Source organism: Camponotus vicinus, unplaced genomic scaffold, assembly GCF_025532165.1.
Source record: "Camponotus vicinus isolate PSW18456_S1 unplaced genomic scaffold, iyCamVici1.0 SCAF_4, whole genome shotgun sequence".
NCBI lineage: Eukaryota > Metazoa > Arthropoda > Insecta > Hymenoptera > Formicidae > Camponotus > Camponotus vicinus.
In genome coordinates this window covers 14,844,866-14,858,518 of record NW_028141976.1, presented here as the reverse complement: position 1 = coordinate 14,858,518, position 13,653 = coordinate 14,844,866, and the positions used below count along the sequence as shown (strand labels likewise).

At 33.9% G+C, this 13,653-nt stretch overlaps 2 protein-coding genes across 8 annotated transcripts; both read left to right on the top strand.

Moving 5' to 3' along the window:
- The first annotated feature begins 413 nt into the window (after positions 1 to 413).
- On the top strand, positions 414 to 6,314 carry St2 (Sulfotransferase 2). Of its 5 annotated transcripts, none has more exons than XM_083095735.1 (8): positions 414 to 1,043; positions 1,109 to 1,159; positions 2,686 to 2,889; positions 3,410 to 3,506; positions 3,632 to 3,788; positions 3,856 to 3,976; positions 4,264 to 4,358; positions 4,448 to 6,314. In XM_083095735.1, exons 2-8 carry the CDS (start codon positions 1,123 to 1,125, stop codon positions 4,763 to 4,765), a joined length of 1,029 nt encoding a protein of 342 aa, XP_082951861.1. In that variant the 5' UTR covers positions 414 to 1,043; positions 1,109 to 1,122; the 3' UTR covers positions 4,766 to 6,314. The 5 variants fall into 5 exon arrangements, with proteins under 5 accessions (XP_082951861.1, XP_082951860.1, XP_082951863.1 ...); XM_083095737.1 differs by lacking the exons at positions 414 to 1,043; positions 1,109 to 1,159 and adding exons at positions 1,191 to 1,636; positions 2,375 to 2,475; XM_083095734.1 differs by having other exon boundaries at positions 414 to 1,159.
- A 320-nt stretch (positions 6,315 to 6,634) lies between these two features.
- Positions 6,635 to 9,972, top strand: LOC145969631 (DDB1- and CUL4-associated factor 10 homolog). Of its 3 annotated transcripts, none has more exons than XM_083095724.1 (7): positions 6,635 to 6,940; positions 7,070 to 7,379; positions 7,479 to 7,592; positions 7,700 to 7,897; positions 8,000 to 8,171; positions 8,258 to 8,473; positions 8,571 to 9,972. In XM_083095724.1, exons 2-7 carry the CDS (start codon positions 7,174 to 7,176, stop codon positions 9,735 to 9,737), a joined length of 2,073 nt encoding a protein of 690 aa, XP_082951850.1. In that variant the 5' UTR covers positions 6,635 to 6,940; positions 7,070 to 7,173; the 3' UTR covers positions 9,738 to 9,972. The 3 variants fall into 3 exon arrangements, with proteins under 3 accessions (XP_082951850.1, XP_082951851.1, XP_082951849.1); XM_083095725.1 differs by having other exon boundaries at positions 7,051 to 7,379; XM_083095723.1 differs by lacking the exon at positions 6,635 to 6,940 and having other exon boundaries at positions 6,951 to 7,379.
- Positions 9,973 to 13,653: the final 3,681 nt, after the last annotated feature.

The window sequence follows — 13,653 nt, the reverse complement described above, 5'->3', positions numbered from 1 at the left end:
GTGAAAGCACATAAAATTGCATAGGCGCATAACCATAAGCATAAGGAAATTGATTGGTTCATTTTCTTATGCATATATTTGTGGACCAATCAATTTCCTTATGCTTATGGTTATGCGCCTATGCAATTTTATGTGCTTTCACCTTTACAACGTACGACTCATTGTAGCGGAGGCCTTACATTAGTCTTAAGCAAATTGACCAATCACAGTCGATTATTTTCGAAATAATCGATTGTAATTGGTCAATTTGCTTACGACTAACGATTAATGACTCGTTGTAGAATGGGCCTTAGTTGCACAGATTAATAAATGCTCCTCCACGATTAAAGTACATACAGAAACAAAGCAGGAACCTTCTGATTTTATGTTAAAAATTAAAAAAAAATTAAAAAATCGTAAAAAGGTTATAACAATATTTGCTTAATATAAAAGTTTAGCAGTTTGTTTGTACAAAATAAGATAGGTCGCTAAAGATTGTATGAAGGAATATAAGTGAACTTTTAGGCCGGAATTCATAGTCCGATCTTATATTTAAGATCATCTTAAGTAAGCTTTGAAAATATTATACGGCTATTTCATTGGCTGAGCAGAGTTTTAAGACGACCTAAGACCACTTAAGACAATCTTAAATATAAGAACGGACTATGAATTCTGACCTTAGAAATGAGTTTAGAAGCCTAATGAAAAAGATTTCGGTTTATTTACCGTTATTACCGTTACAATTGCACATTTTTTGTCTCGTTTTATACATAGAATTATATATTCTATTTGACCAATCAAAGCAAAGAAATCTTTGCTCCTGATTGGTCAATTAAACACTACTCTAGCCGCTCTAGCCTATAGATATGATTTTCAAACGTGCCCTAAACATCAATCGATAAACCACGTGATTAAGCAATCTGGCGCGTCTGCGCAACGTCTGTGCGCTCGATTCGATTCTCGAATCTGATCCGCGGGAAAATTTCCTTCACCTACGAATCGATGAGAAAATGAAAATAACACGTGACCTACACAGTCTACGATCGCTAGACAAGTCGATTGATGTATGTATGATAATATAACGCGTATTGTATGTTATATTATGTATATTATATTATCTCGTCCCCAGATATATAACCTATAATGAGTTTCTTCATGGTGAATCACATGAGTATACGAGGTACTGGAAAATTTTTATATCAATTCATACATTATAACTCTTGCGAAGTTATGTGTCGTGTTGTTGAAAAACAGTATGTTGCCACACCTGACGCGAAGCAAAATAAGTTTATTTATTCCTACGCACGCACGAGCACACACATGCATACTAATAATAATTATACACCTATTGCGCAGTATATCGATAAGAATGCAGCTAGCAACTTTCTCCGAAAGTGAAATCTCTGTTCTCTCGCGAGAAAGTTAATAACACGTTGCAAATAATTTAAACGCTACAGGAAATGCTCTCACATGTTTTGGACTTTATTTTTAATTCATTATACATATTTTATAAAGAGTCATTCGTCCTATATATGTATGTATGTGTATGTGTGTATGCGTGTAATAATACACTTGTATTTTAGAAAATATCTTTGCATTATTATTCTTTTTTCTGAATTTTAATTGTGAATAATAAAGAGAAATGTAAATAAATAAGGTAAGATAAATTTAAAACCCAAAATTCTCTCTCAAAAGTCGTTTTCTATCTGAATATTTTAAACTACTTAAAAATATACAAACTACTTCAACGTCGTTTTCTATCTGAATATTTTAACTCTCAAAAAGTCGTTTTCTATCTGAATATTTTCTACCTGAACTATTTTAATGGATAAAGTTTGTAAAAAGTTAAAAAAGAGAGATATATATTTTTACAATACATCTTAATAATGTTACTGTTTAAATATTATTAAAAAAAAAGCTAAGTAGGCTAAGCAAAAAACTTGACGCTTTTAATATTGCGATTTAGAATTTTCCTGTCCTTTGATGAAAATTGTAGAGCAATCAAGATGTATATAATATTTTTAATTATATTTTTTAATTAAATTATATTGGGAAAATATACATTTAATAAATATATATATTATTAACGCAAATAATCGTGAGATCCCAGTAAACACAAAGTAATAGTAATATAATATCAATGTTATAATTTCCCACTTAACAACGTAACTGCAATGTAACATGCCTTGTACATAACAGTTACATTGTTGAATGGGAAATTATAACATTAATGTTATATTACTGTTACTTTGTGTTTACTGGGATATGTGCTTCAATGTCGAGCAATATATGTGTACAAGAGGGATACGCGCATATATGGTGAATTTATAATATATTTTTAATATAATATATTTTTAATATATTATAATATATTTTTGTGGCACGAATATGAAAGTGTATACGAGTTTCATCACGTAAACGGGAAAAAGGAGCAGGACCAGTAAAAAGTAACCCATGAGTCATTAGTGGGATTCAAATGGGATCAACGGTACGAGGGTACGTTCATTTCTCCGCAAGTCGCGAATGCGACAACATCCGGGTGTGCGTGAATACGTTGTATCTACGTCTTGCATTTGCAAGTCTTAAGTATTCGCATAACGAATATTCAAGAATCGAGTGAGTGTCAGATGCAGAAAATTGTCATATCAGTTTTTTCTTTTTCTTTACCTCCTCTCTCTTTGTTTTTAATTATTAAATCTTTCACAGTGGCCAAAGAGTCGTTCGTGTTCTCGACCGTAGAGGACGAGAAGGGAGAAAAGTTGGACGAGATGTTTGGAGTAAAGCCGAGTTTCTTAAGAGTACTACCCGGTCATTGCTTGTTGCCACCGAAAATTGTCTTTTACGCGCAAAAGATACGCGACTTTACCGTCTATGAAGATGACGTTTGGATGATCTCGTATCCTCGTACTGGTAATAATTTTAAAAATAAAGTAATTATATACAGAATGTCTCATCATATGTAGGAAGTTCAGAAATGGATTTAAAACTTTATTTGTATATACAGGGTGATTCTGAACAAACGTTTGTCTTTAAAATATCAAATTCTTGAATGAATTCTAAGACGATTTTTCCTCTTGCAAAATCGTCTTAGAATTCATTCAAGAATTTGATATTTTAAAGACAAACGTTTGTTCGGAATCACCCTGTATGTATGTATAAAATTTTAGAGAGAATAATCTTGCGATACATCTGGGACAAAACCAGAAGAAAAATTGTAATTAATAAAATTGCAATCAATTAAAATTGCAAAGATTATACTTTAAATCTGTACATACAATATATGTACATATGTATGCAATTTTAGAGAGAATAATCTTGTGAGCATAACTAATACGCCAGGAGAAATAATTGCAATTAATTCCATGTTGCATAATTATATTATCTAAATCGATCCTTTATTGCTTCTTAACACGATGAAATTTTCTCCTAGGTAGTCACTGGGCGCAGGAGATGGCGTGGTGCATCGGGAATAATTTCGATTACGAGAATGCTCGCACGCTTTTCATCCTACGAAGTCCCTTACTCGAGTAAGTCGATTCCTTAAATCGGAAACTGATAATTATTTATTGTACGATAAAATCATTTCGGTAGAATTAATCACGAAAAGTCGCAATATTTTTATCATTTTCCTGTCGAATCTCTTCTCTTCCAGGGGTTCGGCTGTCATGGTCAACGGAAATTGCGAGGAATGGTTTACGAAGCTAGGCGATTCCGTTGAAAATATAACAAAGATGCCAAGGCCGCGATACATCAAAACTCATTTGCCGTGGGACTTATTGCCGAGACAGCTTCGCGAAAAGAAGCCAAAGGTGAAGATACGATACGCGCGACAAATGGAGAAGTGCAACGTAATTTTTTATATGTAATATTTTACAGATAATGTATGTTACGAGAAATCCAAAAGACACCTGTGTCAGTTTTTATCATTACTGCAGAGTATTCCACGGTATGAAAGGAAGCTTCGACGACTTTGCGGAGTTGATGCTGCAAGATAGTGGTGCGTCGAGTATCGAGTAATATACTATTGATTCGAGAAACAGATTCGTCGCGCGAATCATAAAATTATCATTCAATAGAATTTTCGATGTATAACAAAAAACATATGTATTTTTTATTAGTGTCACAAGTTGAATGTGCACTTAGTAATTTGTCGCTTTAGACTGGAAATATCTGCAATGTTGTAAATTAATTTGCAAAAGAGAGACACAAATTCTTTCTCCAAAGATATAAGCGATATTTATGAAATATTAATAGCATCAAATTTAAGAAATGATGTTTGTTTAGTCCCGTTGAACCCGTTCTGGGATCATGTTCTACCTTTTTGGGAGATGAGAGATCAGGATAACATATTATTTACGACATACGAGGAAATGAAAAAGGTAAAAACACAGAAAGCGCATTCGCTTTTGCCATCGCGATGAATCTTTGTAATGGATCTCTTACTGAAACGCGCGATTGTATTTTTTAGGATCAGATAGCGGTGATTAAGAAGACAGCGAAATTTTTAAGCAAGAATGTGACGGACGAGCAGATCATCGGGTTATGCGAACATTTAAAATTTTCAAAAATGGCGACAAATCCATCGGTGAACATGGAACTATTGCTGGGAAACAGGAAGGCGGAAGAGGACGATCCAGATTATAATTTTATCAGAAAAGGCAAGATTGGGGACTGGACGAATTATATGACGAAAGATCTCGCTCGACGATTCGACGAATGGACGGAGAAGCATTTGTGCGGAACTGGTCTCAAATTTCATACAGATATTGCATCCGACGAGGAATAAAAAGCTGTATATTTTGAATACGGTAAACGCTTATGATATGGACCTTGTACTCGCGACGCGAAACAACATGTGTATAGTTGTCAATGATAATCTATACATTTTAAATTTATTTTACAATTATACGATCGATTTATATCGCGGCTATTTACCGTATTCAAAAAACACGTAATGCGGAATGTTTCTCAATTAACGACATACAGAACCGTGAGGCAAAAAAAAATTATAGGTAATTATTTAGCTTAGGGTAGCCACCTCGGATAATCTTGACCTTGACATATGTTGTCAAGGTCACTGTCCTGAGTAACATTCAAAAGGTTTTAGCCGGCGCTCGTTGTTTATTTAAAAGTTATTAACAAAAGAATTTCACAATTTTAATGCTTTTTATCTCCGAAAATATTGATTTGAGAAAAAAAATTTTAAGCAAAAAATAAAGCCGCTGAAAAACTCTACAAAAAAGGTTATATCCTTTTTTTTCATAAACCTATTGTTTTAGCTGTTATATAAAAAATAATTATTTTAAATCATCACTTGGAGGATCACTTTAATCATTATTTAGTGGAATTTATTTTCAAAAAGACATTCGTTGATGAAAACCGATTAGATGCTTTCTTTCGAATAATGGCTGCTATGTATCCTATCAATGAAAATATAAATGAATTATAAATTACAATAAATAAACATTTATGCTACTTCCTAAAATTATTATTCTTTATTTTAAATACATTTAATACAATTAAAAAATATCACAAATGTATGTGTACACACACACACACGCGCGCGCGCGTGGGGGATGCAAGGGGAGGCTTCGGCCCCCCCTCCCGCAGCCACCCCGCCGGTAGGGGACGCATTGCGAAGAGTTGAATCACAATGGATATATGCTGTAAGTTATAAAGCGAGGTCCACCTTGCCTACCGGCGAGATGGTTGTGGGAGAGGGGCCGAAGGCTCCTCTTGCACCCCCCGCGTGTGTATATGTGTGTGTGTGTACACATTTGTGATAATTTTTAATTGTATTAAATTCCATATAAATTTAAATTGTATTAAATGTATTTAAAATTATTATTTTTTTATATAACAGCTAAAATAGTAAGTTTATGGAAAAAATGCATATAACCTTTTTTGTAGAGTTTTTCAGCGGCTTTATTTTTTGCTTGAAATTTTTTTCTCAAATCAATATTTTCGGAGATAAAAAGCATTAAAATTGTGAAATTCTTTTGTTAATAACTTTTAAATAAACAGTGAGCGCCGGCTAAAACCTTTTGAATGTTACTCAGGACAGTGACCTTGACAACATATGTCAAGGTCAAGGTTATCCGAGATGGCTCCCCTAAGCTAAATAATTACCAAATTATATATAATAAATAATGCATCTCTTTTTTTTTAATCGTATACCGCTAATCAGGTAACGCATAGTTGATATCATTATAATTAATTTGCTCGTTATACTTGAATAATCAGTAAATAAAGAAAGCGCATAATATACATAATGGAAAAAATATAACAAACAAAATAATGTAAAAAAATAATAAAAAATAAATAATAACATTCTAGATTTCTTTTTGTAATGAATTCTCTTTCTATACCGAATATATTTAACGAAAATATTGCCATTCTATGCAGTAAATTAAAAATCTATATTATAGTAATAAATTGAAAAAATTAGAATATAACGATGATGAAGCTATACTTTTAGAATGTCTTTTCTAAGATTTTATAAATTTATATCGTGTGTGTAAGCACGTGGAGTGAAAATTTTGCGCGCTTTCTAAAAAAAAAAACACTAACTCCAGAATGTTTTGGATCATTGAACTTGCGCGGATGTGGCCAAATGTCAAATATATCTCGTCGACGTGATGACAGGCAACGCACACCGCACACGTATCTTCAACAAAGATGGCGCTGATTTGCGTGTTATGTCAGATTTTTAAAATTGATTCGAACTTTATCGAGTCCTTTTTTCTTTTATTTTGACAGGACGCCACGCGGGAATCGAATCGCGCCCGTCGTCCACTTCGGAGCTACCTTTGTCGCGTGTCGTGTGTCGCGCGTCTCGCGAACGTAGGCGGAGACGTGCGCGGAAAGTCACGTGTAATATCGCGCGTAGGACTCGAACTTAACCTGTACAATGTGTAGCCTGTAGTCGACCGATCTCGTCAGCGTTGAGAAGCTTCCTCAGGTAGGCTATTGCGCGCTCGTCGTAAGAAACAAGGGGGGAATTGTCAACGCGTCAACCGCGGGGAGAATCGCCGATCGAACGCTATATCGAGAATATACATGTACATGTAGAGATATCGTTTTGTCAGAGGAAGAAGCATCTCTGCGGAGGTTGTTCGCCGAACTTCTCGGCCCCCGCGGCCACGTCGCTGGACACGTTCGATTGAATGCAGTTGAGATTAACGCCTGGCTGAAATGCCGAAGATAAGGATCAAGCAGACGCCAAACAGTCTTTGGTTGAGACAACGGGAGCTGGGTGTGAAATTCCCGCTCGGCCACAGTGACAATTTTCACAAGACTCTTTACTCCTCGATACAGCCCATCACTTCGTGGGATCACGGGGACAATTTGAGCGCCGCGAGACACGGTGGCGTATTTAATTTGGAGTATTCGCCAGACGGGTTAGTAACGTGGTCGTGTATCCTACCGACTTTCTCGAGCTACGGTCGCGATGTTAATCGAAACTTGTAAATTATACCGATCTCCCATCGATGTTGCAGGTCTCTCTTGCTGGCGGCATGCGAGAAGAAAAGTATTTTAATGTTCGACCCATTATGTAGGAAGTTGATACATGCAATAGACAATGCTCATAATGACTGCGTCAATTGTGTAAGGTTTGTAAGATTTGCAAGAAGCTCTTATTTACGTTCTTTATTCGCTCATAAAACTTGCGAATGGTAAAGACGCGATGTATAAAACGTGATATTGTCGACGCAATTAGATTTCTGGATCAACGTATGTTTGCAACTTGTTCCGACGACAGCACAGTTGCTCTATGGGATGCCAGAAACTTGAAGCAAAGGATAAGAACTCTTCAGGGACACTCCAATTGGGTTAAAAATATAGAATATAGCCCAAACGATAGTCTATTATTGACCAGCGGATTCGACGGTAGTATATATACTTGGGATATTAACAGGTAAGGATTATTCAATTAATATGCATGTAATTTTTGTCCTTTTTTATGTCTATAAAACGATACGATTATAATGATGTGTTTTTTGCAATGTATGTCTTGCAGTTTTACAGAAAATAGCTTCGTTTTCACTCGCGTATTTCATACAAATGGGCTAATGCGAACAAGGCTTACTCCCGACACTAGTAAAATGTTAATATGTACTACTTCAGGATATCTCATTATAATACACAATCTTAAACTCAGTACACTAAGTCAGGATTTGGCTGGATTCAAGGTAGGCGCTCTTTTATCGCGTCTCTATCAAAATATATCATAATCTTAATACGATGGCCTGAAATTATTCTTATATTATTCTTGCAGCCAAATATGTACAGATTAATGCAGTTATCGCAAACTACCATACCGGTTGCAGCTAGTTACACGCATCTCTTTTCTCACAACCGTCCCCACAATAGAGTCGAGTTCCTCACTGATTTCCCCGTAGGTGACGACGCCGAGGTAATATCCAGTTTACAAGTTCATCCGCAGGGATGGTGCGCCTTGTCTAGAAACGTCAGCAGCGGAGAGAAATCTGAGGTTTGATTCCGCGCGTTGAATCGTGCATCGGATTATCAAGACTATTTTTTTTTTAATCGATATAAATTTCACTAACTCGTTTCGTTTCGTTTCGTAGTGGACTTGCGTTCACGATATACAGGAACGCGAAGCATCCAGCAACGGGGAGCACGTCAACGAGGGAGAAGAGGGTCGTTTAACCAGTTTAAACGTGGACGAGTTCGTGGATTTTCCACAGTCGCAACCATCGCGTTCGGGCATCAGGTCTTCCTTTATAGTACACAACGTAGCGTCGGATGTGAGATCGAACTCATTTGATCCACCTATCCGTGTGTCCACGGACGCCGCGCCGTCGTCGGTCAGACCGTCGTCGAGGACAGGTTGGCAGGTGACGACGCGTAGAAACAACCTACAACATCAATCGAGGAATTCTCGTCCGGACAGAAACGCGGCCAGAACGAATTTCGACACGGTCGAGGTTAGTACGAGCTCCGCCGCCGATGCGAGAGTAAACGCGGCGATTCACCAAGACGACAGATCGGAAGATCGGCACGACGTGGACGACAATAATGACAATTCGGTGTCTGCCGATGAAGCGGATCGAGAGGGTACACGGGAATATAGATCTCCCAGACCGCACTCTCAACTCAATGACTTGCGGCGGCGTAACGCGATCGACAATTTTTCCACTGGTAATGTAGAACTGCACGTTAGCACAGGCGATGTATGGGAAGCGCTCGTGGCGATCAGGGAAGCAAGACTTCGTAGGGAACGCGAGAGGGAATTTTACCCCGGCGCCGAGAGGAGAGACTGGCTTCCTAGATCGAACAACGGTGTGAGCGTGAATATCCCTCGTTCGTCCCACACGGTGGTGATAATTGGCGATCGGGCTCGGGTGCAGAACTTGCAGAATCGGCAGAATCTACAAACAATGTACGCGATACCGAGGAACCACAAGATCCATCAGAACACGCCTAGATTGACGCATTACATCGAGGAACCGAATGTCGGTTCCGGATATATCAAAGAACTGTGCTTCTCGGCGGACGGTAGATTGATATGCTCGCCGTTCGCTTATGGCGTACGATTACTGGCATTCTCCAGCGACTGCGCCGAGTTGTCTAATTGCGTCCCGCCTGCCAACGAGTCTGTGAAGCTTTACGAATTAGCGACGCACATTGGTCATTCCGATATTGTGGTTAGCACGAAATTCTCACCTAAGCACTATTTACTCGTGTCCGGCTGTCTCAGCGGTAAAATTGTCTGGCATCAGCCGGTGGTTTAGCTAAATTGATAATTAATCTTTATAGGTACTTTGTTTTTTTTCCATTATAATCGCGGTCTCTTGGTAAATATACTTTGCAGCTTTGTAAAAGATCAATCTGTGAGAAATTTTTTTTGTCAATTATATGTAATTATATAATTATATATATATATATATATATTATATATATATATATATATATATATACATACAGGGTGAGCCATTTTAATTAACGCACGCAATTATTTCGGAAACAAAGCATTTTAGAGAAAAATGTTTCAGACAAAAGTTTTATGATTTCGAGGGGGCTATAATATGGTATCATTGGTTTGACACTGAAGAGTCATTTGAAGGTCACATGAAGGTCACCTTCAATTTCTTAAATGGAACCTACTATTTGTCATTGCATATTCTTGTAGCTTATCTCGAGAGCTTTCCAAAACACTATAATTAAGTACCTTTTCGTTAAGTATTTTTTGAGTTATGAGGCTTGAAATAATTTCTTAATTTTACATAAACCGTAAAATATCTTGTAAAATATTCATTTTTCGATTATCTTACCTTAATACTTTTATGTACAAAATAATGAGAGGAATCAATTGGTGTAAAGAAAACACATAGTTGTTTTTAAGAAAAAATATGGAATTGTTAATTGCAAATTACATATTTTTTCTTAAAAACAACTATGTGTTTTCTTTACACCAGTTGATTCCTCTCATTATTTTGTACGTAAAAGTATTAAGGTAAGATAATCGAAAAATTAATATTTTACGAGGTATTTTGTATTTTTATCAAAATATTGCAACTTTGGAGCTTTATAACTCGAAAAGTGCTTCACGAAAAGACATTTATCTATAGTGTTTCGAAAAGCTCTCGAGGTAAGCTACAAGAATATGCAATAAAAAATAGGGATTGCAATTTAAAAAAATTGAAGTGACCTTCACGTAACCTTCAAATGACTCTTCAGTGTCAAACCAATGATACCATCTTATGGCCCCCTCGAAACCATAAAACTTTTGTCTGAAACATTTTTCTCTAAAATGCTTTGTTTCCGAAATAATTGCGTGCGTTAATTAAAATGGCTCACCCTGTACATATATATATATATATATATATATATATATATATATATATATATAATTATAATAATTATAATTATATGGTTATATATATAATTACATATTGTTATATATAATTACACTATTTTTATATATATACTTATATGCCTTTTTAAATGAATATTATTTAAAATATATATATATATATATATATATATATATATATATATATATATATATATTACTCATACAATTATATCTGTAAATGTAATAGGTTTTCCCACATTTTCTACTATTATTGCATCTTGATTTAAAAAATCAAGTTTTGCAAAATAATTAGTTCATGTTTAAAAAGCGAACGTGGAGAAAAAAATTGCTACAAAATCACCATATTTCTCAGTTGCCCATTCATATATTAATTGTGACAGCGTGTCTTGTATACACATATGATATAATAAGTATATCAGACAAATAATTATAATATTCAATGCTTTACTGCTATCTAATTATGTACGATGGTACAATGACAATCGACAAAAAAAACATAATGCGCTAGTAAAATCGTATATTAATTTAATTGATTTCTTGATTTCATTTTTTTTCTATATTAGGTAAGCTTTTTAAGATTTATTTTTGCTCGAACAAAAAGTAAGAATACTTATTTCCGTTATAACAATCGTCTTTTCATTACGAAATGTTTTTGAAATGCAAGTAGAATATGTTTCCTAATTATTATTATAATTAAATCTAGGAACAACTTTCAATTATTATTATTGTATCTTTGCATGTGCAAATTGTTGCATTTCCCGGAATGGAAAATGCAATAATTTTTTTCCCAATTGCTATTACAACTAAATTTGAAAGCAGTTTATGATTGTATTACTTACCGTAAAATGCGCTGAGATATAGTTTTTTCTCTAGTCGTTATTAAAAGGGTATGAATTGAAAAGGGCAAATTTATTCGACTTGCAAAATTTCAAATATAATTTTGCTTGAAACACGAATGTCCATCACACGAATTATAAATATAATACATAAGATATTAGAATCGGAATTCTTGTCTTCATTGCGCATAAAATATCAAAAATATTATTGATGTATAAATTATAAATTATGATTTGAAGAATTAGGTTTATGTATATATCAACGTATTATATAGTATAAAGAATGTTTATATCAAAAGAGATGAGTCTATTATTTACAGAAACAATGTCACCAAGAAAATTATACTTTTTGATCTAATGATTTTTATCTTTCGTTTTAATTGATATTACTTGGAATTCTTATATATTTTTTTCATATTTATATTTATTTCATGTAAAAAATGTATCTGATCTTTTATCTGTGAAGTACACAAAGAGACTGTCATTTTTCTAGTGTAACATTTCTCGAACCAGAAATTGTATATGCACTCCTAATTAGGAGAATCATTGTTTTTATCTATTAATCAAGCATATCAATAAAAACAAGAGAAATAAATATTCACATTTTATCAGAAATCACCGTGCATTATTGATTTCAAATTTCAACTTTATCATGAATCGCGACGCAAATTTGTTATAAACATTGTAAATTTTAATCATATGAGAAAAAAATTGATTCTATGAGTTTTGTTGAAACGTTTAATTATTATATAGCACGCATGCGTATTTATATTTGTTATTCTCTATTATATACGTATATTATGTTCACATTAATGAAAACACGGTGATTGCTTTGATTGTATTGTATGAACTATTTATGCTCTGTGCAAGGAATGTATAAATGTATAATATAAAGAATTTTTCTGATTCTTGTTTTTATTTGCAGAATCTGAATTATAATCTCACAATAGCTTGTCAAAATTGTCATATGCTTGACAACTTTATCGCTAATAATAGAAAATGCGGAACATCCTTTTCTTTGCACATGCATGTATATCTGTTTATACTTTTTTTCGTAAACACAAAATAAATCGTGATAAATGGAAATTGGCAACTGTATTGTACACTTACGATAATGATATAATATTGATAAATTTTCATTGTAAGAATTTGAAAACGATCTTGAAATTGTATTCGGGATGAAATGCAACTTTTATAAGAATGATATAAGAAAAAATTATATTTTTCCGATGAATGTAATTTTAGAAAAAAAAAATGTTCAAATTTTTATCTTTCAGAAAGGCAAATTGCAATATACAATTGTGCGGCTGTATATTGCAATACATATTTTAATATCTCATAATACTTTTATAAGTGAATATTTAAAACGCGTTAAAATATATATTTATTATTAATTAAAAGAACGTGCTTTTTTGTCGCTTTAAAATAATGTCATTTTATAATCGTAACTAACACATTTTTATGAAGAGAATTTTCATCGAGCATATTTACGATATATATACGGAATGAAATTTAAAATTAATCGACTGAAACACATATACATATACGCAATGATACAATATAATAATATGCAATATTAAATGTATAGAAAAGCTCGTTCATAGACGTAAATTTTATCACCGAGAAAGCATATGACTGTAAAGTTTGTATATCACTTAAAATTATAGAAGAACAATTAACCGAATATTCATTATACTTGTATAACTAATAAGGGATGATATATATATCTTCTGTAATATATATATATGTAAATATATGCGCGGTGTTGATTATATATATTAAAAAAAAATAATAATCTCCATGTTTAAAGTGTCTTGCTATTTAGGCTATTCGATATATATTCTCTAACCACATATACATACCTTAGAGTTTCTAACTCAGTCACCAACATATACACACAATACCAGATTGTGACGTCAGCGTGAGAAATTGTATTTTTCTTTTGTAATATATGTTGAAAAAAAATGTTCTTACACTCTATCTTTCCGTTATAAG